General features: G+C 41.2%; 1 protein-coding gene and 1 pseudogene across 1 annotated transcript in view; both read left to right on the top strand.

The window, feature by feature from the left end:
- LOC103824839 (E3 ubiquitin-protein ligase KCMF1-like) overlaps positions 1-13,679 on the top strand; it is a 106,880-nt gene extending 93,201 nt beyond the window's left edge. The window contains exons 4-7 of the mRNA XM_050986462.1: positions 3,025-3,126; positions 5,997-6,171; positions 11,416-11,695; positions 13,051-13,679. Coding sequence (XP_050842419.1) covers positions 3,025-3,126; positions 5,997-6,171; positions 11,416-11,695; positions 13,051-13,303 — 810 coding nt within the window. The 3' untranslated portion in view covers positions 13,304-13,679. The remainder of the gene's footprint in view (positions 1-3,024; positions 3,127-5,996; positions 6,172-11,415; positions 11,696-13,050) is intronic.
- LOC127060984 (ras-related protein Rab-7a-like) lies at positions 6,178-11,406 on the top strand (annotated as a pseudogene).
- Positions 13,680-23,097: the final 9,418 nt, after the last annotated feature.

The raw sequence follows: 23,097 nt of genomic DNA, 5'->3' as shown, positions 1-23,097 counted from the left end.
TCTCAAACCCTTTGAGTCCTAGGTTGCATGCCAAAAATACTGGTCATGGTTTAATCCCAGCTGGCAACCGGCATACACAGCTACTTGCTCACTTCTCCCCTGCCCCTAGGGGGATGGGATGGGATGGGATGGCAGAGGGGGGAGAGAACAAGGAGGGTAAAAGTGCAAAAACCTGTGTGTTGAGATAATAGGGAAAGCAAAATCTGCCTATGCAAGCAAAGCAAAATAAGGAATTAATTAATTCCTTCCCATTGGCAGGCAGATGTTTAGCCATCTCCAAGAATGCAGGGCTCTATCACATGTAATGATTTCTTGGGAAGACAAACACTGTAACTCTGAACCATCCTACTTTCTTCCCTGTGTTTTTTATTGCTGAGCATGATGGCATATGGTATGGAATATCCCTTTGGTAAGTTTGGATCAGCTGTCTCAGCTGTGTCCCCTCCCAACTACTTGTACATCCCCAGTCTACCTGCTGTTGGAGCAGTGTGAGAGACACAAAAGGTCTTGATGATGTTTGAGAACTGTTCAGCAATAGCTAAAACATTGGTGTATTATCAACACTCCTTTGGTCACAAAGCCAAAGCATAGCAATATATGGGCTACTAAGAAGAAATTTAACTCTATCCCAGCCAAAACCAGTATACCTGCATACATGGGGAGGTGATGGTAATAAGGGAACAGATCCAGAAACTGTCAAGTGTGATGTTTGGAGGCTAACTAGCTAAAGGCTTTTTAATAATATCCTGGAATTCATTTCAAGTAATATGGTGATCTGTTAATTTTAAGGGATGTTAAGAACATGGCTGCCTTATCCAGCTCAGGACTCCCTTCTGCTTAGCTGCTGAAGCCCAGACTGGGGACATAGGGCCCATGTTCAGACTGAGGGATGCAGCTGCCACTTTCCCGTTTGCAGGTTCAGCCACTACTCAAGCCAAGCACATATTTTGGAGACCTGTACACTCACAGAGGACACTGACACATGGCTCATCACACAGATGACCACAGACACAGTGCTGCCTTCAATAGCACCTACATGTAGGACTTGCATAAAACATAAGTATAGGCCACCAAGTTCCCTCCTTCCTCTTCATCTGGTAGAGATAAAAGGTTGCTGCTCATGAAGGTAGGTGATGCTCTCTAGATTCACAAGTACACATATGTTCACTGTGATCCCTTGAGTACTGGCATGGCCCTCTTTGTCCAGGACCCCTGCCTGGATTCCAGGCAATCTTACCTGCTTCTCAGGTCTCCTATTTGCCAGCTAGTCCAGCTTGATGCTCACTAGCAAACACTTGTGCACTTATCTCACAAACGCTCCATATTCACAAGTCCCCCTGGGCATACTAGCACAGCGTCTTGCCTGCTTAATACTCCTGCCTAGACTTGAGGCTCTTCTCTACTCATTTGCTAGGTCCAGATTGAAGTTTGCTAGCCAATACACATGCACACCAGGTTTGGGGAAGATGCAGGCCACCACTCCCTTTTCCCCAGCAGCTGACACCAGGCACCACATGGGCTGTGACTGGTTGTCCTGCTTCAGCTACCAGTGCTGGACCCCTCACTCATGCTGATTTCTCCCATTAGCTGTGTTTTGGGACACATACTGTTCCTGCCCCAGTGGCTGGAGGCAGAGACCATGACTCACTCTGGTAGCTGATCTTAAGACCCCACTCAGTCCAGTAGCCAACACCACAGTTGCAGGCACTCCAGGCACAAAGTTTGTAGTACCCACCCTAGGTCTAAACAGCTATGGCCCCTCCAACTACTGATACTTGTTCCAGTAGCTGACACCACAGGTCACAGAGACACCTACAACCCTAGTCTGACTCCAGTATCTGGCACCAATTTTTGTTCATACATACACAAGTCTCACCAGTAGCTGGCACTTAGTCCTTGCAGCATACATACACATGGGATAGACAGTGACATTATGCAGAGATTGTTAAAATTTAATAAGATATAGGAAGACAGGGCAGACTGTGGTGATCAGGCTCAGTCAGATAAACATACTGACCACCTCTGTTTTACGTGTGACCAGTCCACTTTATACACATTTCTGTCTACCCTCCCCTTTGTTCCTCCTGGCTCTCCCTTCCCCCTGCATTTCTCTTATAGGTTTGTATGGTTCTATTGATTCCCTCACCCCTCCCAGTCTGGAGTCTCCCCACTAATTTACAGCCTTATCAGTTGCAAAGTCCAGGTTGATATCCTTGCAAGAGTAGTTAAGACCTAGCATATACTGTGTCAAAGTTTCTCCTTTCTGGCTTATTAACATGTGATCTGTCAAGCTTGAAGGCTGGCCTGCAAAACTGTTGCAAAGGACTTTTACGGCACGCTTCTCTCAGGTGGTTGCAGTCATTGGGGGGAAAAATCAAAATAATAAATGAAGACTGTTATGGCAGTAAGTGTCCCTAGACTTTTCTTAAATGTGGATTTAGGCTTAAGAGAAAAAACAAAACCATAATGCTATCTCTCAAAATACTTGGTAGGAATAATAATGCCAAATTTCTACTTGTGTTATTGTGGTGGGTGGTCTCAGTTGGGATACATTAATGAATATTCACATCTGGTTTCATTCTCCTTCCTACATTTCACTGATGAGATGAATGAGAAGTTGCTTGAGGAGTCAAAGAACAGTAAATGAACTTGATAATGTCATATGTAGGTACATTCAAGCAGTAATCCTGTGTAATTAGACCTACTGTCTGTTCTGGAATTGACACATAAAGACAATATTGAAAGCTGAAACATTGCAGATAGGATTTGAAAATTTTACTTTTTGGTTTCCACAATATTATTAAAAGCATAATTACAAGGAAAAGTGAGACTTAAAAAGATGCTACAATTAACAGCTGTGTTTGAACACATTTACTGTTTTAAATTGTGGCTGTTTAGGTGTAGGATTAGAATGTGATATTTAAAGTATAAGAATCCATGTCAAGTGATCAACTCTGAATTGTGTTTTGTGATTTGTGTAAATTTGGTTGTGTTTGGGTTTTTTTTCTCACTTTGTTGTTTCAGATCTGTCCAATATGTGCAGCATTACCTGGAGGGGATCCTAATCATGTCACAGATGACTTTGCAGCTCATCTTACACTGGAACACAGAGCTCCTAGAGATTTAATATCCTTTCTTAAGTTGAGGGAAAAGGGATAGACTGTTCCTTATGATAGCTGTAACTACTTGCTCTGACTTAGGTAGTCAAGTAGCTCCATCAGTGTAGCTTATTTTTTAGAATTGGTGTTTAGTTATAGGGGAACTATACATCTGAATTTTATATATATATATATATCTCCATCAGACTGTGAATAGGCTTTAGGTGTTGCTTGACAATGTGGGTGTGTGTTTTTGTTTTATTTCTGGTAGCGAAAGCTTTTAAAGATCTTTCTGATGCCCAGCTGCTTCTTTCTGCAATTTTTACCCTTCTTGGCCATTAGTTCTGATGCCATTTTGTGTCTGGGAAAGCAGCAATTCAGATGCTGTAGTGTTTTATAGATAATTACAAGACTGAAAGCAGATTTCACTAAAAGCATGTGTTAGAGAATGCGTTGAACTTTGAAATCGAGGGATCTTAAATGTTTGATTAGTTTTATTACTATATTTCAATAGGGTAGTTGCAGCCCCTTAATTATTGACTTTTTTAAAGATATAACTAGAATACCTATCAGGAAACTTCCTAGGGATTAGGGCTATCTTTGTTAACTGCAAATTACAGTGCTATAACTACTGTCAATGGCTGAAGAGCTCAAACTGTCAGTTTCTTTGCACTTCTAAGTACAATTTTCTTTCTGTTACTTGGTCTTAGGAATAGTAATGTGGCTTATTTTTTTGCTTTACAAATACTTATAACATAATTTCAGAAGATACTTTTACTTCATGGAAGTACAGGTCATCATTAAAAGCTCATTAAGTGATCTTTCTGTATCTCATTTTAAAAAATGCACTCCTGGTGTAATTTGATAGTGCCCTTTTTTTTTCAGGGCTTCTTATAAAAAAAAGAAGGCCTAACAACTCAAGTTCATTATATCTACTGCTAGCAACATTAGAGGAAATGGTTTCACTTTGATTGTTGTCTGTATTTAAATTTGTTATCATTTAAATTGCCAGTCCCAATTACATAGTGAAATTGACTTCCTATTGAAGTGGATGAAGTGTTGGATTAGAATTCATGATTCTGGAGCTTTTACTTCCCCTCCCACATCAGTGATGACAGATAACTTTTAATTGGGAAATGTATGTTTATTACTAGTTGCATAAGAGCTAAAGAAATCAGAATAATCTTTTCAGTTACTTAGTAAGGCCACAGTGTCAGTCATCACAAAACTGATGGGGAGAGTCTATATAAATAATTATAGGAAATGTATGTAAAAGTTTCCATACAACATTACTTTAGCAATCAGTGTTGCCAAGTTCACAAAAATTGAGAGTTTCTGGACTAGTTGTTCCATGTTGGGTGCTATTTCACATCTTCTGACAGCTAAGACTAAAAAAAAATAAATGGGGGAGAGATTTCCCCCTGCCCAGTTGCTATCAGCTTAGGAAAGGATATAGTCTTCTGTGTAGCAGTTAGGAGGGTATTTAAAGCTGTTTTAAATGGCTGCACATATTTCTTGTGAAGAATCCTGTGCAGATGCTACAAGATACCACCTTTATCCCTGGAGACTCTGGACAGCTCTTTAAATTCCATTTCTTTCTTAAACAATTTTCAACTGTTTTACTGTTTAAACATGGCTTTAGTCCTGACCTTGTAAATGGTTCTAGCTTGGTTGTTTTCAGTATATGTTTGCAATGAGTTAAGAGTTCCAAGTGCTTTTTTTTAACCCCAGCATAGTTGGGTGAGACATCAATATACTCTTGACTAGTATATTTAAATAATGTTATTTTTCTTGAAAACACTTTGAAAGGTACAGTTAGCAAGCTACTATGATACTTTGCAAAATGAGACTAAGGCTGGAATTTTTCAAAGTATTTATATTAAGGATGTTCTAGTTATCTTATTTTCCAAGTTAACTTTTAAAAAAGACCAGAATTGGGGCATTTTTCTGTCAGATGTAGCTATGGAAAGCTTCCCAAACTACCTGAGAGAAGCAGTCAATCAGTAAAATATTAGTGACAATGTTCTGTCACTACTAGTATCCAGTATCAACAGATTCAGAGGAGGAAAAAACCAATCTGTGCTGGACTATTATATTTTGTCCCAAGGGAGATTTTCTCCCCCTCCTAAATCCTGCAAGTGAAATGTTTTATGCTCTATAGTATAATAGATTTAAAAGAGTCAATTCTTCCTGAAAGTATTTATTATAGTAATTGGATATTCTTACTTGCCAAAAGAAATCTTAATTTTTCAGTCTTAAATTTTTCAATTAAGTGATATTGTGAGGAAATTAATTCTACACCATAATTGTGCATTGTGGAATAAGACATTGGGCACCAGTCTGCTGCAGATAATAGATTTTATACAAGTGATAAACATGCTATTTTTGAAAATAAGAAAATTGGAGATAAGGTGAACTAAAGCTACTTCTTCTTAAGGTAAAAGGAAGCTTTACCTAGACTGTCTTGGGAGAACACATTTGTGTGGTGAGAATAGCAATAAAATTTTGTAGATAATTTTCAGTACTTAAATACCTTTCTTTCCCAATTTTGATGTTAAAATCCTTGTCTATTGAGCAATATGTTCTGCTAAATATGCATCATCATTTGTAGCATTACCTAGTAAAAACTTTAATCCAAAAGGCATAGAATCCATCCTGAGATTTTTTAAACATGATAAAAAGCCTGGGAAAGATGAATTTGGTGCATGGAGCCCTGGGTGCCTTGAGTTCACATCTGTAGATCTGACTGGCACCATAGCTATGATTACTTATTATTCACTTATAAAGTTGAATCATTGTTTTATGAATGAGGAATGTGTTGCCCAGTTATTCAATCTAGTAAATGTTCTTGCTGTTTAATAGTTGATAGCAATAGACTTTTCTTAACTGCTTGATTATGATGAATCTAGTGGCGTTCGGCATGTACGTAGAATGTTTCATCCAGGCCGAGGTTTGGGAGGCCCCCGTGCACGTAGATCAAACATGCACTTTACTAGCAGTTCCAGCAGTGGGCTTTCATCTTCTCAGAGTTCATATTCTCCAAGCAATAGAGAAACCATGGATCCTATAGCTGGTAAGAGCTGTAACCACTGATTTTAGATCAGAGTCTTTAAAAAGACTTTGAAACAAAGTCCATGATGAAAATGCTTGTCTTATTTTTCTGTTAGTTTGGGTTTTTTTAAAAATGCTTCCCAATGTCACAATTGATGGGTATTTACTGATGAAAAGTACCCTTAATTGGATTGTCTACAAGGACTGAACCTGGAACTTCTGAAATGAAAAACACTGCCCCTTTAGCTTGTGCTTTTAGAGACTTCTAGGCTCATTCCCATGACTGACCTGTTCACAGGTGGCATGCAAGAATGGTTGACATTTGAAAGGACCTTTTAAGATCACCTACTACAACCCCATCCAACTTCCCTCCCCCCCTGCCCCCAAGTAAGGCCATCTAGAGCAGGTTGCTCAGGACCATGTCCAGTCAGGTTTTGAATATTCTTACCGATGAACTCCACAACCTCTCTGGACAGCCTGTTACAGAATTTGGTCACCCTCACAGCAAAAAGTGTTTTCTTGTGTTCAGATGGATTTAAATTTTTTCTTTTTTAATGTCTGCCCATTGCCTCTTGTCCTGTCAGTGGGCAATAGAGTGTCTGGCTTCCTTTTCTTCATTTCCTCCCATCAGGTATTCATATACACTGCTAAGATTCCTCCCCCTTCAGCCTTTTCTTTTACAGGCTGAAGAGTCCTAGGTCTCTTAGCCTCTCCTCATATGACATGCATGAATGTATTTTTTCATTTTTGAGTGGATGGACAGCAGGATGGGGACTAGGGGAGCAAAGTCCCTCCCACTATAAGTAAACATCAGGTTCATGAGTACCTGAGGAACCTGAATGTACATAATTGTATGGGACCTGATGAGATGCATCCTAGGGTCCTGAGCAAATTGGCTGATATAGTTGCCACGCCACTCCCCATGATATCTGAAAAGTCATGGCAGTCAGGTGAAGTCCCCAGCCATTGGAAAAAGGGAGACATCACACCCATTTTTTAGAAGAGTAAAAGGGCAGCAAGTCTCAGGCCAGGTGCCATAGCACATGCACCAGTGTAGAAGATGACTTATAGGAAGAAAGTGTTACTAAAAGTCATCATTGTTGGAGACTCTGGGATGGGAAAGACATCACACATGAACCAGTATGTAAACAAGAAATTCAGTAACCAGTACAAAGCTACGATAGGTGCAGGCTTCCTGACAAAAGAGGTCATGGTGGATAACAGGCTAGTGACAATACAGATGTAGGATATAGCACTCCGAGAACAATATCAGTCTCTGTGAGCTGCCTTCTACAAAAGAGCAGACTGCTGCATCCTAGTGTTTGCTGTCATGGCCCCCAACACATTTAAAACCCTAGACAGCTCAAGGGATTAATTCCTCATTCAGGCCAGTCCAAGAGATCCTGAGGACTCCTTTTTTTTTGTGCTGGGAAACAAGATTGACCTAGAAAACAGATAAGTCACCACAAAACAGGTACAAGCCTAGTGCTACAGTAAAAACAACATCCCCTACTTTGAAATCAGTGCCAAGGAAGCCATTAATGTGGAACAAACTTTCCAGATGATTGCATGAAATGCAATTAAACAGGAAACCAAAGTGGAGCTTTACGAGTAATTCCCCGAATCCATCAAACTAGACAAGAATGACTGAATGAAGGCTTCTGTGGAGAGTTTTATCTGCTGAGGGGAAAGGGAGGAGTTGAGCACACTCCTTCACAAATGAATATCACACTTAGGCCCTCAAACACACAGTCCCTCTTCTGTGTTTAAAATAAAATTAAAAAAAAATTCCATCTCCAGCTGTCAAAATCTACCCATCTCCCATAAGCATCTGAATCCCACACTTCAGAGCTCGTGTCCCCACATCATCCACATCGCGCTTCATGGTAACAGACCTTTCTCTTAGTTTAGAATGGAAACTGTCACATATGTTTGGAACTGAATCTAATTCCAGGTGTCCAATGGAGAGAAACTGTTTACAGGTAATCTGTGTAACAAGTTACATACATTTTTACCTGTCTCATGTTTTCCACTGTGAAGGCTTCAACTGGAAAGGCTGATAGTTCAATGCAAGCTCAGCACTCAGTCTGACTAGGTTGAGTTTTGTACCTCTGTTAATGCTTGTTACTTTTAACTAATCCAATCTTTTTACAGTATCCATGTATTATGTAATGCTTCCTTAGGAAAAATCTTATAGCACATGTTAATATATACAACCAAATAATTTTTTTTAAAAAGAAAGAACCCTGGATACTCCTGACCATTCAGCCTCATCTCTGTGCCTGGTAAGGTCATGGAACAGATCCTACTGGAAGCTATGTCAAGGCATATGGAAAGCAGGGATTAGACACAGCCAACATGCCCTAGGCAAGGACAAATCATGCCTAACTAATCTACTGACCTTCTATCATGGAGGGACTGCATTAGTGGACTGGGAAAGAGCTATGGATGTCATCTATCTGGACTTCTGTAAGGCCTTTGACGCTGTCCGTCACAACATTCTTGCCACTAAATTGGAGAGAGATAGATTTGACAAGTGGATTGTTAGACAGATAAGGAACTGTCTGGATGGCTGCATCCAAAGAATTTCAGTCAATGGCTCAATGTCCAAGTGGAAATCAGTAACAAGTGGTGTCCCTCGAGGGTCTGTATTGGGACTAGTACTATTTAATATCCATGATGCAGAGGGATTGAATACATCCTCAGCAAGTTTGCAGATGACACCAAGCTGAGTAGAACAGTTGATTTCCTAGAGGGAAGGAATGCCATCCAGAGGGACCTTGAGAGGCTTGAGTTGAGGGCCCATGGGAACCTCATAAAGTTCAACAGGACCAAGTGCAAGGTCCTGCATCCAGTGTGCATCCAGCTCTGGGGTCAGCAGTACAAAAAAGACATGGACCTGTTAGAGTGGATCCAGATGAGGGTCACAAAAATGATCAGAGGGCTAGAACACCTCTCCTATGAAGAAAGGCTGAGACAGTTGGGTTGTTTATCCTGGAGAAAAGAAGGCTCCAGGGAGACCTTATTGCAACCTTTCAAGATATAAAGAGGGCTTATAAGAAAGACAGTTGTTGGGTTTTTTTATGAAGGCCTGTAGTGACAGGACAAGGAGAAACAGTTTTGAACTGAAAGAGGATAGGTTTAGATTGGACATAATGAAGACTTTTTTTTACAAGGAGGGTAACTCATTGTAACTGGGACAGGTTGCCTAGGGAAGCTGTAGATGCCCCATCATTGGAAGTGTTCAAGGTCAGGTTGGATGGGGCTTTGAACAACCTGATCTAGTGAAAGATGTCCCTGCCCATGGCAGGGGGGTTCGGACTTGATGAGCTAATGTAAAATCTTAGAGATATCAATCTTACACTCATATAGTAAAAAATGATAAGTGTCTATCTTAGTTCTCTCTGTATCTTCCACTTGGGTAGATTCAGACAGCAGTAAGATATCTTACAAAGTATTCTTTTCTAGTCTGAACAAAAACAGTTCTCCCACTCTTTCATCCTGTAATATGTTCTAGCCTTCTGATCATCTGGGTGGCCCTCCACTGGATTTGCTGTTATGTCCATGTCTCTTGTCCAGGGAGCCTAAAACTGAACACAGAACTCTGGGTGTGGCTTTGCCCCAATGCCAAATAGAGGGGGAAAGTCACTTCCTGAGACCTTCAGGCTGCATTTCTGCTACTAAAAATATCCCAGCAAAAGAGGATGAAAAAATTTTTGCCATCTTAATGACTTAAGTTAGGTCGTGGGTCTCTAAAGCACTAGAGTTGGTGCAAGAAGGGAGGATGTTTGTGTCTCCTGGAATCCTGGAGTGCAACACTTCCTTTTATTGATGCAGTGGGTGTTAGTTTAGCTGAGTTAAAGATGAAGTGGCTGCCTTGGTTTATTTCAGCTTCACAAGACCATCTCATTTAGGAGCATGTGTAATAAAAGGGTATTCCTTTGAGTCTTGTCTTTTTTCTTTTCTTTTTTTTTTTTTTTTTTTTTTTGGTTTCAATGTTTTTTTGCACTCAGACAATGTAGTGCACTCTTGCTCTGTGTCTGTGTCATGCCAAGCCTGTGTCACAAATTCACATCTGCTACTAGGGTTCTGTTAAGCTGTATTCAAAGTGATCTTACAAACAGCAAGGAAAAATATGTCTTACCTGGCAGTGTTATAAGTCTTCCTTTGTATTGGGGTAATAATTAGTACATACTACCAGAAGGTAGAACTTGTGCTTGTAACAGACATGTATATATTATTTATTTATTTTTCTCCTTGTGGTTGTTATCAGTAATTAGTGAAATAACATATTGGTAGCTGATAATGATATCAGGTGCTCCAGATGCAAAGAACAGATGCACTGTGCTTTATTCCCCTAAGAAAAGCCTAGTCTCAAATGATTATATCATGAAAGTGAGATGGAAGGAAAATTTTCATGACCTATAATAATGACTTACAGCTTTAATGGGGATTGGATGGATAAGGAAAAAAGGTAATCTACTACTTCTGCCCTCCTTGTATCATACACAACAAAGTAGTACTCACAACTTTGTGTGGAATATAATATGTAGCAAATTGCTGGGCAATAGCTCATTATTAATGTTTATTTTGGGAAATGCTTAGCATGGACATAATTTGTCACAGTCTTGAACTCTGGAGGAAAGGAATCCAGGCTAGATTTAACTTTTTTATCATTAGAATTTCTCTTTTGAGCAGAGGTCAAAAAGTGCACCAAAAAATCTGCTTTTGTGGTCAAATATTTTTCATATAATGCAGCATTTAAAAAGCCTTTCTGAACTGAATATTTTCTAAAAGTGTCTGAAATTATGCTATAATTATTTGTCTTTTCTGCAGCACAGCTTCCCTCTGGAATATGCACTGAAGGTGCATAAAGCCAGCAACTTAAGTCAGAATTGAAGGGGTTAATAACTATTTTGACTAAGTTGAAAATAAAATTTTAGAGAATTCTTGCACAAGATACTGCATATATGGTATTCTCCATAGGTTGATCCTTATCAGTTTTAAAAGCTTTAAGCTTTGACACTTTTTTATACATAGTTCTTTAAATAATTCTTAATCTTCCCATGGGTTTTGAGACATGGGGTGCTTGTAATGGATAGCCCATGAAGCTTTTCAAATCAATACAATTTTTTCATGAATTTCATTGATGAAAGTTTTTAGAAAGCAAAGAAATTGATATACTGGTATTCAGGACATAATTATGCTGTTGTGTGATATGAATTTAAACAGATTTCACTGTAGAAACTTCTCTCTTTTCTGGCAGAGCTTTTATCTCAGTTATCAGGCGTGAGACGTTCTGCAGGGCAGCTGAATTCTTCTGGCCCTTCTGCTTCTCAGTTACAGCAGCTGCAGATGCAACTGCAGTTGGAAAGACAGCATGCACAGGCAGCAAGACAACAACTGGAAACTGCACGCAATGCCAATAGACGCACTAACACAAGCAGCATACCCACCACTCTTACACAATCTATAGCAGCAACCAATACATCTAACACAGAAAACAATCATCAGACTATACAGAATTCCCAGTTTCTTCTTATGAGGTAATTTGGTTTGTGGTTTTAACTCTTCTTCCATTTCTGTTTTCCTTGTCTTGTTGTGGACATAGAGTTCAGTGTAACTACTGCCAGATCACTAATGACGTTTGTAGTTGAGATACTATGCTTTTGTTTGCATTTGTAACATCACCTTTTCAACCCTGCTGTTTGTTCCTAGGCAATGAATAAATATTACTTGTTTTTCAATTTGAAGAGAAAAATATGGGATATTGCCTTGTTAACCTGTGTTTGTTTACCCTACTACTTCTGATAAGACAAGAGCCTTTACAATAATATGTTTCAAAATTTTATGCTGATAATGTGAGTGGACAGAACTTTAAAGTTAGTTTTATTTAATAGGAAATGAATCTTTAATGAAGGCTGAAGGTTGAATAGAGGTTTATATATAAAATATTTTGGATTAAAAAACAAAGAAGAGTTGTGCTATTAATAACTAGCATGCATATCTGTTTCAGAAAGTATAGTTAGATCCTATAGTTCTGTAGAACAGAATAGTTCACTTGGAAGAGACCTACAACCATCATCTAGTCCATTCTACTATAGAAGAGTTGCCCACTCTCATTCCAGCTCTTTTTGGAGGTTTAAAATATTGATTTTCTGGATTCAAAGGGGAGGATATTTTTAAGGTGCATGTTGAGAAAGAACAACAGCATTTAAACAGTTTCTGTGTCTAGAAACTGGGGTTGTGATAAATTATTGCTGTCATGCTGATTTCTATCAAAACTTGTGATAATATCTCAGTCCAAAGTTTTTTGAAAATCATTAGTTTAAGGAAAGTATCTGCAAATGTCAGTCACTGATCTTGTGAGCTAGGATAAAACTGAAGCAAGCAATTCTCTTGCTTCTGTTAGGTGATGGTGCATGGACTGATAAGTAAAGGGAATGATGTACTGTGCTTTGGGAATCTCTGGGCATTATGTGTGTCGTAATGTATTTTGTGTCATGCTTGCATTTAGAAGTTGTCCTTGGGACAAAATGAACACTTAAGAGATGACTTAATTTTAATGCCCCTTAAAACAAAATCCCTCTGAGGGGAAACAAACCTCAGAAGTAGATTTAATTTTCCCTTCAGCCTTAGAATCTACTTCTATGAAGGATTTTTTTTTTGAAACATCTTGGAACAAGTTTGTTAAATGTTTGTATTCTTTCATCAGGAGTACCAGATAATGTCAGATCTGTACATGTCAAGAGAAGTGCAGCAGTACCTAGGTTGTTTCTCAAAGGAATGGCTTTCAGATTTTATTCAGCAGGCATCAGTCCAACTGTTTAGGCAATTAGAGAAAGGCAATTTTGTTGATGATACTACTAAGCCTGTCTTATCTTTCTGTGTTGCTCTGCAGGTTGAATGATCCTAAGATGTCAGAAGCAGAGCGTCAATCAAAAGAAAGCGAACAGGCAGATCACAGCTTGTTTGTTCAAGAGCTTCTTCTGTCCACTTTGATGCAGGAAGAAAGTTCCTCTTCAGATGAGGATGAACGGGGAGAGATTGCTGATTTTGGTGCTATGGGCTGTGTAGATATTATGCCTCTAGATGTTGCTTTAGAAAACCTAAATTTAAAAGAGAATAATAAAGGAAATGAGCCTCCTCTTTGATGGCATCCCACTTTGCAGACAATGTCCTGTGTGCTGTATTTGCCAATGAAAGTGGACAACAACTATCTTGGGTTTGTTTTGGTGATTGTAATTTCAGGTCTGTCACTCTTGTTACATTGTGTACATTCAAAGGAAAAGAGAAAAGATATATACGATAATCATTTCCACTTAACCAATTTTTACTTTTAGCAGATAAATATAGGTTGCAGTGCAGAGAAAAAAAAGCTCTGTGTCCTGTAGCTTGACGTGCAAAAAAGCTCTCTTAATACTCCACATTCAAACTGAAGAGGAAAAAATGAAAAAAAATCTCTAATGAAGCTGCTGTGTGTATTTATGAATATTAATGAATAAAACTTGCTTGGATGGTTTACCTTAACTACTGCATGATTTTTATTTCAGTGTTCATGAGTTTTAGTGACCTTGTAATTTAAAAAAAATCTTAAGTACAAGGAGTAAAACTACAAAACACTAGTGGTTTCCCATTCCCAAAACACAAAAGCTTGCCCATTATTCAAAGGTAATGTGACCAAAAAAAAAAAAAAAATTTAAGCTCACTAGCAGTTTGCAGCCATTAAGTAGCCTTTGAGTAATACATGACCAATGACCTTTTTATGTGCTGTCCCTGCGTATTAATGAAAACTCTACAATGAGCTATATTTTTGCTTACATAGTATGATGTTTTGCTGTATTGTGACCACTGTGTTGCCCTGTTAGACATCATATCCAAGTAGAATTGAACTTTGTAGTCATCTGTAGGAGACAAAAAACAAGGGCCACTACTGGAATCGGCTACAAAGGGCTTCTGTGTGCCCTAACACCAAATTTTGTTCAACTTTCTTTAAGTTTTCCTTTTTGTGTTAAATATACCTTATTTAAGTATAAATTATTCATATAGTCACTGGTGAGGAGTGTGTGTTAACCTGGATTATGTTTTAGTTTTAAGACTTCATAGTCCTTATAATTTTGAGTTATTTATGTATTTTCTTCATAGTTTACAGACTCCTTAGGCGAGACTGAGGATTTGACTTCCCAGATATCTCCATATGTTACAATTTGGATTCTTAATGTTACTTGCTATCAACCTTGGTGAAAGAAATATGACACCTGGTCTGGATGAGATTTGGGTCTTGAATAGAAACATGATAGGTTGCAAACTAAGCATGGGATGTGCTCCGCAGTCTGGCCTTAGCACACAAAGGTAATATTTTAATAGTGATTCTACACAAAGTACCAGCATGATTGCTCATTTGACATGCAATGAGACTGGAAGAACTGTGAGCTTTGACAGTACCTCTAATTTGTCTCTCTCTCTCTCTGTCTTTTAAAGAAATGAGAGCTTTTTTTAACCTATCTTGGGCATATTATTTAAGGGTATGGACTGTTACAGATTACTTATGGACACTGTAGCTTGCCTCAAAAGCCAAGTGTCTACATGTGCATGCATTTCTGTCTTGGGGGCCCCTCTCTGTTCACAGAATTGTGGAATGGTTGAGGCTGGAAGGAACATCTGAAGGTCCCCTGGTCCAACTTCCCTGACCAAGCAGTACCTCCTAGAGCTGGTTACCCAGGATCATGTCCAAGAAGCTTTAGAACATCTCCAAGGAGGGAGACTCCACAACCTCACTGAGCAGCCTGTTCCAGAGCTCACTCACCTTCACAGTGAAAAAGTGTTTCCTGATTCTCAGACAAAACCTCCTATGTTACAACTTGTGCCCATTGTCTCTTGTCCAGTCACTGAGCACCACTGAAAAGAGCCTGGCTACATCTTGTTTTCATCTTCCCTTCAGGTATTTATATACATGGGTGAGATGCCCCCTGAGACTTTCTCTAGAATGAACAGTACCAGCTCTCTCAGCCTTTCCTCATAGGAGAGGAGCTCTAGTCCCTTGATCATCTTTATGGCTCTTAGTTGAACTGTCTCCAGCATGTCCACGTGTCTCTTGTAATGAAGCACCTCGGTGTAAGTCAGCACAGGAAGGCAGCTGGGACAACCACAAACATATGACTAAAACACAAAGAGTAAAATTTTTCCCGTTACATTGCTGACCCAGGGGATTCCTGAAGCAATACCCAGGCAGAAGCACACAAGTGGAGAGACAGGCACCATTAAACTCGGTCCATGACAGAGGATCACTGGCTGCTGTTCACACTGGTTTATCAAGAGTTATTCCCAGGTGCAAGGTCACTTGAGCAATTTACAGTCCTCTTTGCCAGTCTTCCACTTTTTAACCCATTCCTCCCAACATTATACCCCCTCACTCAAGAGGCCACTGCTGCTGGGGATGGAAATGTGGGATAGGGAATTTACAGACGCACTTGAAGCATATGGAAAAAGAAATAAGCATCTAATGCTCTAAGTGTCCCACCCTTCTTGGCAGGGACTTAAACCACTCAGCTAGCCAGGCACCACCAGTAGGTTGTGTGATTTGATGTATTAAGTCCTGAAGATGCTGAATATTATCCTCCATGCCAGCTGATTCAGCAGTCAGGTAGAAGCAGCCTTCAAACTCAACAGCGTTTATGATGTTGAAGAGGGCAGTAGTTTATCCGTAATCAATGTTCCTTGGTGTACAGCAGTTATTCACAAAGTTAAGGCAACAATTGCCTTGGATGTCCAAATTAAAATTTGCACAAAGGCACATCAGGTGCTCTATAGTCACTACTCAGAAAGAATGATAAATTAGTTACAGTAAAAAACAACCACACACATCTACACACAGGTATTTACAAAATGATTTTGCAGAAAGGTATCCAAGGTATGTGCTCATAGTACAAGCCCATGAGTCAACCTGTGATAAGGGAGGAAAATAGGAATGTCAGCTCCTTCCAGTAATACATACGCTGTTGCTCCAGCTCCTTCTGCTAAAATTATTCCAGGCCTGGTAGCTTGAGATAGGGTGATAGCCTACACAGATTGAAGAGTTTTGGCTTATGTTTTTTCAGATCAAACTTCAATTTGATGTTGGGTTTATGTCAAAGATACCTGAAATTTGAGAACTCAACAATATAATATTGACATAGTATATAGAATAAGAGGAAAAGACAGTACAGAACCACACTACATTATCAGGGGTTATTACACAAATGTTCACATCTAGATTAATAGGTTGCGGTCCCACTACAGAATCCATTGGTATAAACAAGTCCATTTCCCCTGTGGCTAATATTTTGTGAGAGACACCATCGGAAAGAACTTCAGTCCTTACCGTGTTTTGTACTGGCAGTGTACAGTCATGTTATTTTGGCCTGTGATTCTTCCATTTTCTTGCAGTGCCCAAACTACAGCTTAAATTAATTTTTCCATCAGGGTATAATGTATAGCAGAGCCTTGTAATCCCTTGGACCAAAATACCACAGATTTTTTTTCAACTTTTCATCCCAGTCACTTGCCACAATCCCTACGAGGCCATATCATCCAGAATTGTTACTTCTAATTCAAAAGAATATCCTTGCCTAGGAGTGCGTAATTGAGCATGCTCAATAAAAGCATTTTGGCAGGCATTGGAGGCCTCTTGTTGCTTGGTCCATTGCCAAACAACTTTCTTCCTAGTCCATTTCTGGTGGTTTGGCATTTGCCAGGCAGTGCCTCACTGTGATGTAGCAGGTGGGGTGAAAGGGGAAGATTTTTTTTTGCATAGGCACTAACTTCACCAATGATGAAACACTTCTGATGCTGCGATCCCATTTATTTCTGATGGTGGGACATCGGCTTGCACAAGATCATTCCACGTTTATTTACTTGTCACCTGTGAGGTAACTCTTTGGTTTTGTCAACTTATTTTCATTCACCCCCCCGCACAGCTGGTTCCAAAATTAGAGCCCAAATTTCCCTCAAGGTATTTGCTAGGGTACCTATATTACCAGTATCACTCATGACTGCTGCTTAGAATCAAGGGTTTCAGTGAAACAGGCATCCCACTCAAAAGCTGCATTTTTATACTTTTCATTAATGCTGCCCCATCCAGACTAGATCCTGTAATTAAAACATGATCCATCCCCATCTGCTGCAAGAAACTAATACCTTCTTCCATTGAACACCAATTTCTGAGGAACAGCACTAAGTTGGCAGCATCTGCATATGCTATTAAAACTGCTGTACCCAACTTTTTGTATAGCATAGGTGCAGCAGCATCCTGGCCATCAGGACCCCAGATATTTTGTAATTGAGCATATCCCCATTGTATTTGATCCTCACTGGCTGTAGGGCTTAATAGATCTTTTTCACACATTAATAAGTGGAAAGACGCAGTGCCACTATCCAAAGCTCACAAAATCCATGCCAGTATGCCTTCCCCACTCTTCTGCTGGTAGACCTCTAAAAATTCCCTGTCTTGGGGTGACTGTATGATACTGTATCCCCTATCATCTGCTTTATGCTCAGATGAGTCCTGTAAGCTACGTCCGGGAGAGGAGGGCAAGCCGGTGTAATTCTTTAGGTGTGATTTTCACTCATCCTACCCAGGGTTCTCTCTCAGCTGTGTTGTCTAGCATGGAGAGAGAGGACATATTTGCTTCTAGCTAGTTTATTTTCTTTTAGCTGAGGCAAGAAGTTCTTTCCTGTGTCTGTGGCTTCTTCTTCTGGAACTGTTCAGCTCTGATCCAGTCCAAAACACCATAACATGGCCGGGACCCCCATGTCACAGCCCAGAGGGGAGGCCCTGGGATGCTGCACCCCGGCTCCGGATCTCAGGAGAGCAAGAGCAGGACTCAAAAAAAATCCACCAGTTCTCTCCACAAGGAGAACGTTTATTATCTAACATTATTCATTCTTTTTCTTGTGCCTGCATGCATCCTGCTTGTTAAATAAACAGGTTTTTTTTCACAGTCCTCCAAGAAATTCTTTTCAAACATGTGGGGAGGGGCTGCCAAAACCTACTGGTTTTTAGAGGAGACACCCTTTTCAGGACGTTTCCTCCTAATTTGCCTCGAACCAAGACAAAGAATTTGGCACCCAATGCATGGCTAGGGAAAGTGAAAAAAAAACTCTAATAATTACATTTTGGTTTTAATCATTTTGTATTCAGGTAAAGCAGTCAATAGTCACCATGTAGTTTGAGGTAATAATGACTCTCTGGTCCCTAGGCCTGTTTACCTATCCACAGATAGCTCCAATTTTGTCCCTGGCATGTAACTTTTACAGAGCAGGGGTACAAAACAGGCTTGCTGTACTGATGTGCTTGGTGATAATGATTTATAGAAGGTTAACAGAGCTACTGAGAGTTGTTAAAAATGTATATGGTCTGTTGTTTCTCCATCCTAGCTTTGGTGGCCTGCTTTGGGGGTTTATTAGTAATTGCACACAGTTTGTTAGAGGAGAAGCAGGGGATGAAGTTTCCCATCCTTTCATGTCCTTCTTCTCCTTTAAATCTGGTACATCACCTTTGAGAATGTTAAATTTCCCCTGAATGTTAAAGAGACCACCTTCCTGGTATTTTATCTGGTAGGCTTCTAAAAATGCGGGAGTTGGATGATGGGTGCTGCTGCCTATTATCTGTTCCCAACAAACCTCTCCTGTAGAAAAGCAGGTTGGGTTAACATTAAGAACTGCAGTCAGATCCACACACAACACTTACCACAGCTGGCTCAGCGAGAGAGGCATAAGGCTCTTTGCAGGATTTTATTCCAGGGAGGTTAATTACTTGTGGTGGCTGAAGGAAACCCAGGTGAAGGAGCAGTAGCACATGCTCTGGACAGCTTAAGAAGGGGAAGGGATGGGGGGGTGGAGCTTAGGGCAGGGCAAAGGGGATTGGTCGCCAGGGGAGAGGGGGAGCCACCAGAGGTAGCCAACCAATGAGGGAACAGGGAAAGAAGAAACCAGGGTAGGTTGCAAAATATTGGGATCAATGAGACAGAGGTCCATGGGGGAGACTCGTCTTTTCCCACAGGAAGGATGAACTCTATGGTGCAGTGCCCTTGGGAATTGGCTGGGGGGAGGGAGTTCATGGAATACTACAGGCTTCCTCTATATGGTCTGCAGCTTGTCTAGAATGAGGGCTGAGATGCCCAGAGGGGGTGACCAGACACCTGACCAAGGTGTGGAAAATTCTGAGTGGTGTAGGGGATGGGAGGACATGGTCCAAACCCTGAAGGAATTCTCTGCCCCTATAGCTTGGAACTTCCCCCTTGAACAAATTCAGAAGTCAGCTGAGGTGGGGAAATATCTGAAAGAGAAGTGCAATGACAACTCTAATGAGACAAAACTCATTGCAATATGCTGGGCCCTGGCATATGCTTATCATATGCTGCTAGATACTATAGGGCAGTAGATAAAGGCAGAGGGGCAGGAAGGTAAATCAGCAGACACCCCAGTCACTCAGGCTGCAGCAAAACCAGACAAGGGGGCTAAGCCAACGGCAGTTCCTCCTATCCAGAGAAGAAAACACAAAACCAAAACCAATCACCCAGTGGATGATGATGATGATGATGCAGGGGAAGGACCCTCAAAATCAGCAGAGGACTCAGAACCAGAAATCATTACTGAGTCGCTGTCCATGAAGGACCTTTGGGCCTAAGAAAGGATTACACCTGACAGTCTGATGAATCTATATTAAGTTGGTTAGTCTGTATTTGGGATATTGCATGTGATAATACAATTTTGGAGGGTACTGAAACGAGGCATTTGGGATTCCTGTCACATGATTCAGGTATTGACCAAGGCATGGCAAGGGGGCCTGACTCCCTCGGTGTCTGGACATGGCTCTTGAGAAGTGTAAAGGAAAGATACCTGCTGGTGATGAGGAGAGATGGGGAAGACTGATTCAGTGATCAGAATCCAAATTGATTGTGGACTGCCAATGCTTATATACTGTTTTAGGAAGACTAGTAATGTTTACTACAATTATATAGGTTAAAATCACATACACAAACTTATGCATATTACAACATCTCTTGCTTGCAGAGTTTAATGAAATTTTATTTTTCCGGTAAACCTGTCTGATTTAATCTTACAATCTTGTTTTAATTCTCAAAGTTCTGTTTGCTCTTGCCAATGCATCCTGTTATCAAATCTCTTATGCTAACCAGGTCCAAAGTCCATCATCTGTCTTATGTCTCAATATCCCAACAGATACCTGTGCCAAGAAGATCTCCAGCTACAGCAAACCCCGTGGAAGACCATAGAACAAGGAATTCAATGCTTGAGAGAACTGGTGGTGGCAGATATTGCTTTCTCAGATGACCAAACAATTAAGAGTCCAGACATGGTAAAATGTACACCAGTGATGTGGCTAAAACTTGTACGACTTGGGCCACAAGCATACACTTCTGCTTTAGCATTTGCGGATGTTGTGCATGGCCCAACACATGCAAGAATCTCAACTGTGGAAACGTGTCTGTCAGAGCGCATACAGAAAAAGGAAGATAGGATGGAGGAGGATCACCAGAAAGTCAAGAAGGAGCTTAAAGAGGACCTTCTCCAAATCTCGCCAGTAGAGACCAAAGGTTCTCTTTCCAGGTGCAGACGTCCCTCAGCTAGGGAGAGAGGGTACCTCCCACGAGCTGAGCTGTGGTTCTTCCTGTGTGACTGTAGGGAAAACATGAGGAGATGGGATGGAAAACCCACCACTGCTCTGGTGAAAAGGGTGCATGAATTGAAGGAGGGCAAGACTCAGAGAGGAAGTTCAAACAGAAAGGAAATAGCTCCAGTTGCCCATAGCTGAGTTGCCAGACATGATGGAAGAAAAGATGACATGTCCGATCTTCTTGAAGAAACCTCTAGAATGTATGCCCAGGGAGAGAAGGACTAGTGGGGCCCTGCCTCTAGCCAGGTAGAGGCCAGGGAAAACCATGTCTTTTGGACTGGCACAACAAAACCACAAAAATATGAGGCCTTGGTCGACACTGGTGTGCAGTGCATGCTAATTCCATTGCGATGTGGGGGCAGAACCTGTTTCTATTGCTGGTGTGACAGGGGGATCACAGGATTTGACCCTGGTGGAAGCTGATGTAAGCCTGACTGGAAAAGAGTGGAAGAAATATCCCATTGTGACTGGCCCAGAGTCCCTGTGCATTTTGGGCATAGACTTCCTCCGAAGTGGGTATTTCAAAGACCTAAAGGGACTCAGGCGGGCATTTGGGATAGCTGCTGTGGAGACAGAGGGCATTAAGCAGTCAAACACCTTGCCAGGACTATCAGAAAACCCATCTGCAGTGGGACTTCTGAAGGGGGAAGAGCAACAAGTACCAATTGCTACCTTGACAGCACACCACTGACAGTATCGGACAAATCAAGATGCTGTGATTCCCATCCACAAGATGATACATGATCTGGAGAGCCAAGGGGTGGTCAACAAAACCCACTCACCCTTCAATAGTCCCATCTGGCCTGTGCGCAAATCTGAAGGAGAATGGAGATTGACTGTAAGAGACGGTCCAAAGTTTCCCTCATTTGCCTCATGATTGTCGCAAGGACAGAGACTAAGACCCTGAAGACCCTGACTGGAGTTCTGGCTTGGTTGAGGTGGATGCTCGCCAAGTGATTGTTTGCAGGTGTGCTTGCTGTGCTGCCATGCCACGGTACACTGCTTCGAGCAGGGACTGGCAATTAGCAGCTTGCTCTGTATGCTTACACCTGCTTCATGATCCCCACTCATCACAAAAGCCCATTAATTTCCCCACCTCTTGGCCAGATGCCACTCACTTTAACTTTGGTGATTCCCCACAGAAGACCCCTCATTTGCCTCACGACTGCCATCAAGGACGGAGATTGAAGCCCCCTCCCAAGGACTGAGACTGACACCCTTAAAATTCTAACATAGAGGTGCTGGCCTGACTGAAGCGGGATGTCTGCCAAGTGTTGCCTACAGGTGTGTTTGCTGGACCAAGACTGGTTTCCCATGGGAGCCAGTCCTTAAACAATGGCCCCCGCTCACTGCTGGGACTGGTTTGTCCTGTTTGGAACTGGACTGTCTGTACTTGTTCTCAATGGACTTATTCTCCACTGTCCTGTACCTGTTACATCGACATAAGACTATAAAAGACCCCTGAGTTAACCAAAGACTTTGAGATTCTTCCCGACATGACAAGACAGATCTATTGCCAGGACCACGAGGATTGTGTGTCTCTGTTTGTAGCTATTCTCCCCCCTCTTTCTCTCTCTCTCTCTCTCTCTCTCTATCTCCTTTGTAATCCTTCTATTGCATTTGCTGTGGGCACTCAATAAAAGGTGAATTTGTTTTGATTAATACTGAAAGTCCCCTGCTGTGTGTCTTTTGCACTCTGAGATTGGTAAAACAAACCATCACTGTTATGAGTAGAAAAGTTACCCATTTTTTTAAAAGGTTGCAGAATTCACAGGTTGGGCCAGTTGCTGCCAGGGTGGAGTTCTAACTGTTTGTTGTTGATCGTTTCATGTTGTAATCACCTGTTAATAGTTGTTCGTTAATTACCTGTTGTTGATGGTTGAGAATTCCCCTTTTATGTTGAGTACCACCCTGCTGCTGCCTGGAGGATGGCACCCCCCCATCCCCCGGGACGGTGAAGAGGAGGGGACAACAGGGTTGACATGCAAATGAGGAAACCCCTCACCAAACGTAGCAAAAACCCCTAAAAACAACAAGCCAACACAGAATTAAGAGATCGAAGTGATGTCTAGATGCGAGGAACAGAATCCATTATCCGCTGAGGCCCTTTTTACCTTTCACCCTAACCTAAAAAGACGTCAGCTAGAACGAGGACCCCGAATGTCAAACCGAAAAAGTGGGAATCTCCTGGTGCTCTTGTGAGGACGGAAGCCCCAGCTCTGCCTGCAGACCAGCGGACAAAGCTGCACTTTTCCTCCTCCTCCATGCCACTCC

The sequence above is a fragment of the Serinus canaria genome, chromosome W, assembly GCF_022539315.1.
Source record: "Serinus canaria isolate serCan28SL12 chromosome W, serCan2020, whole genome shotgun sequence".
NCBI lineage: Eukaryota > Metazoa > Chordata > Aves > Passeriformes > Fringillidae > Serinus > Serinus canaria.
Note: the sequence above shows the minus strand (reverse complement) of the source record. Positions and strands in the feature narration are given on the sequence as shown.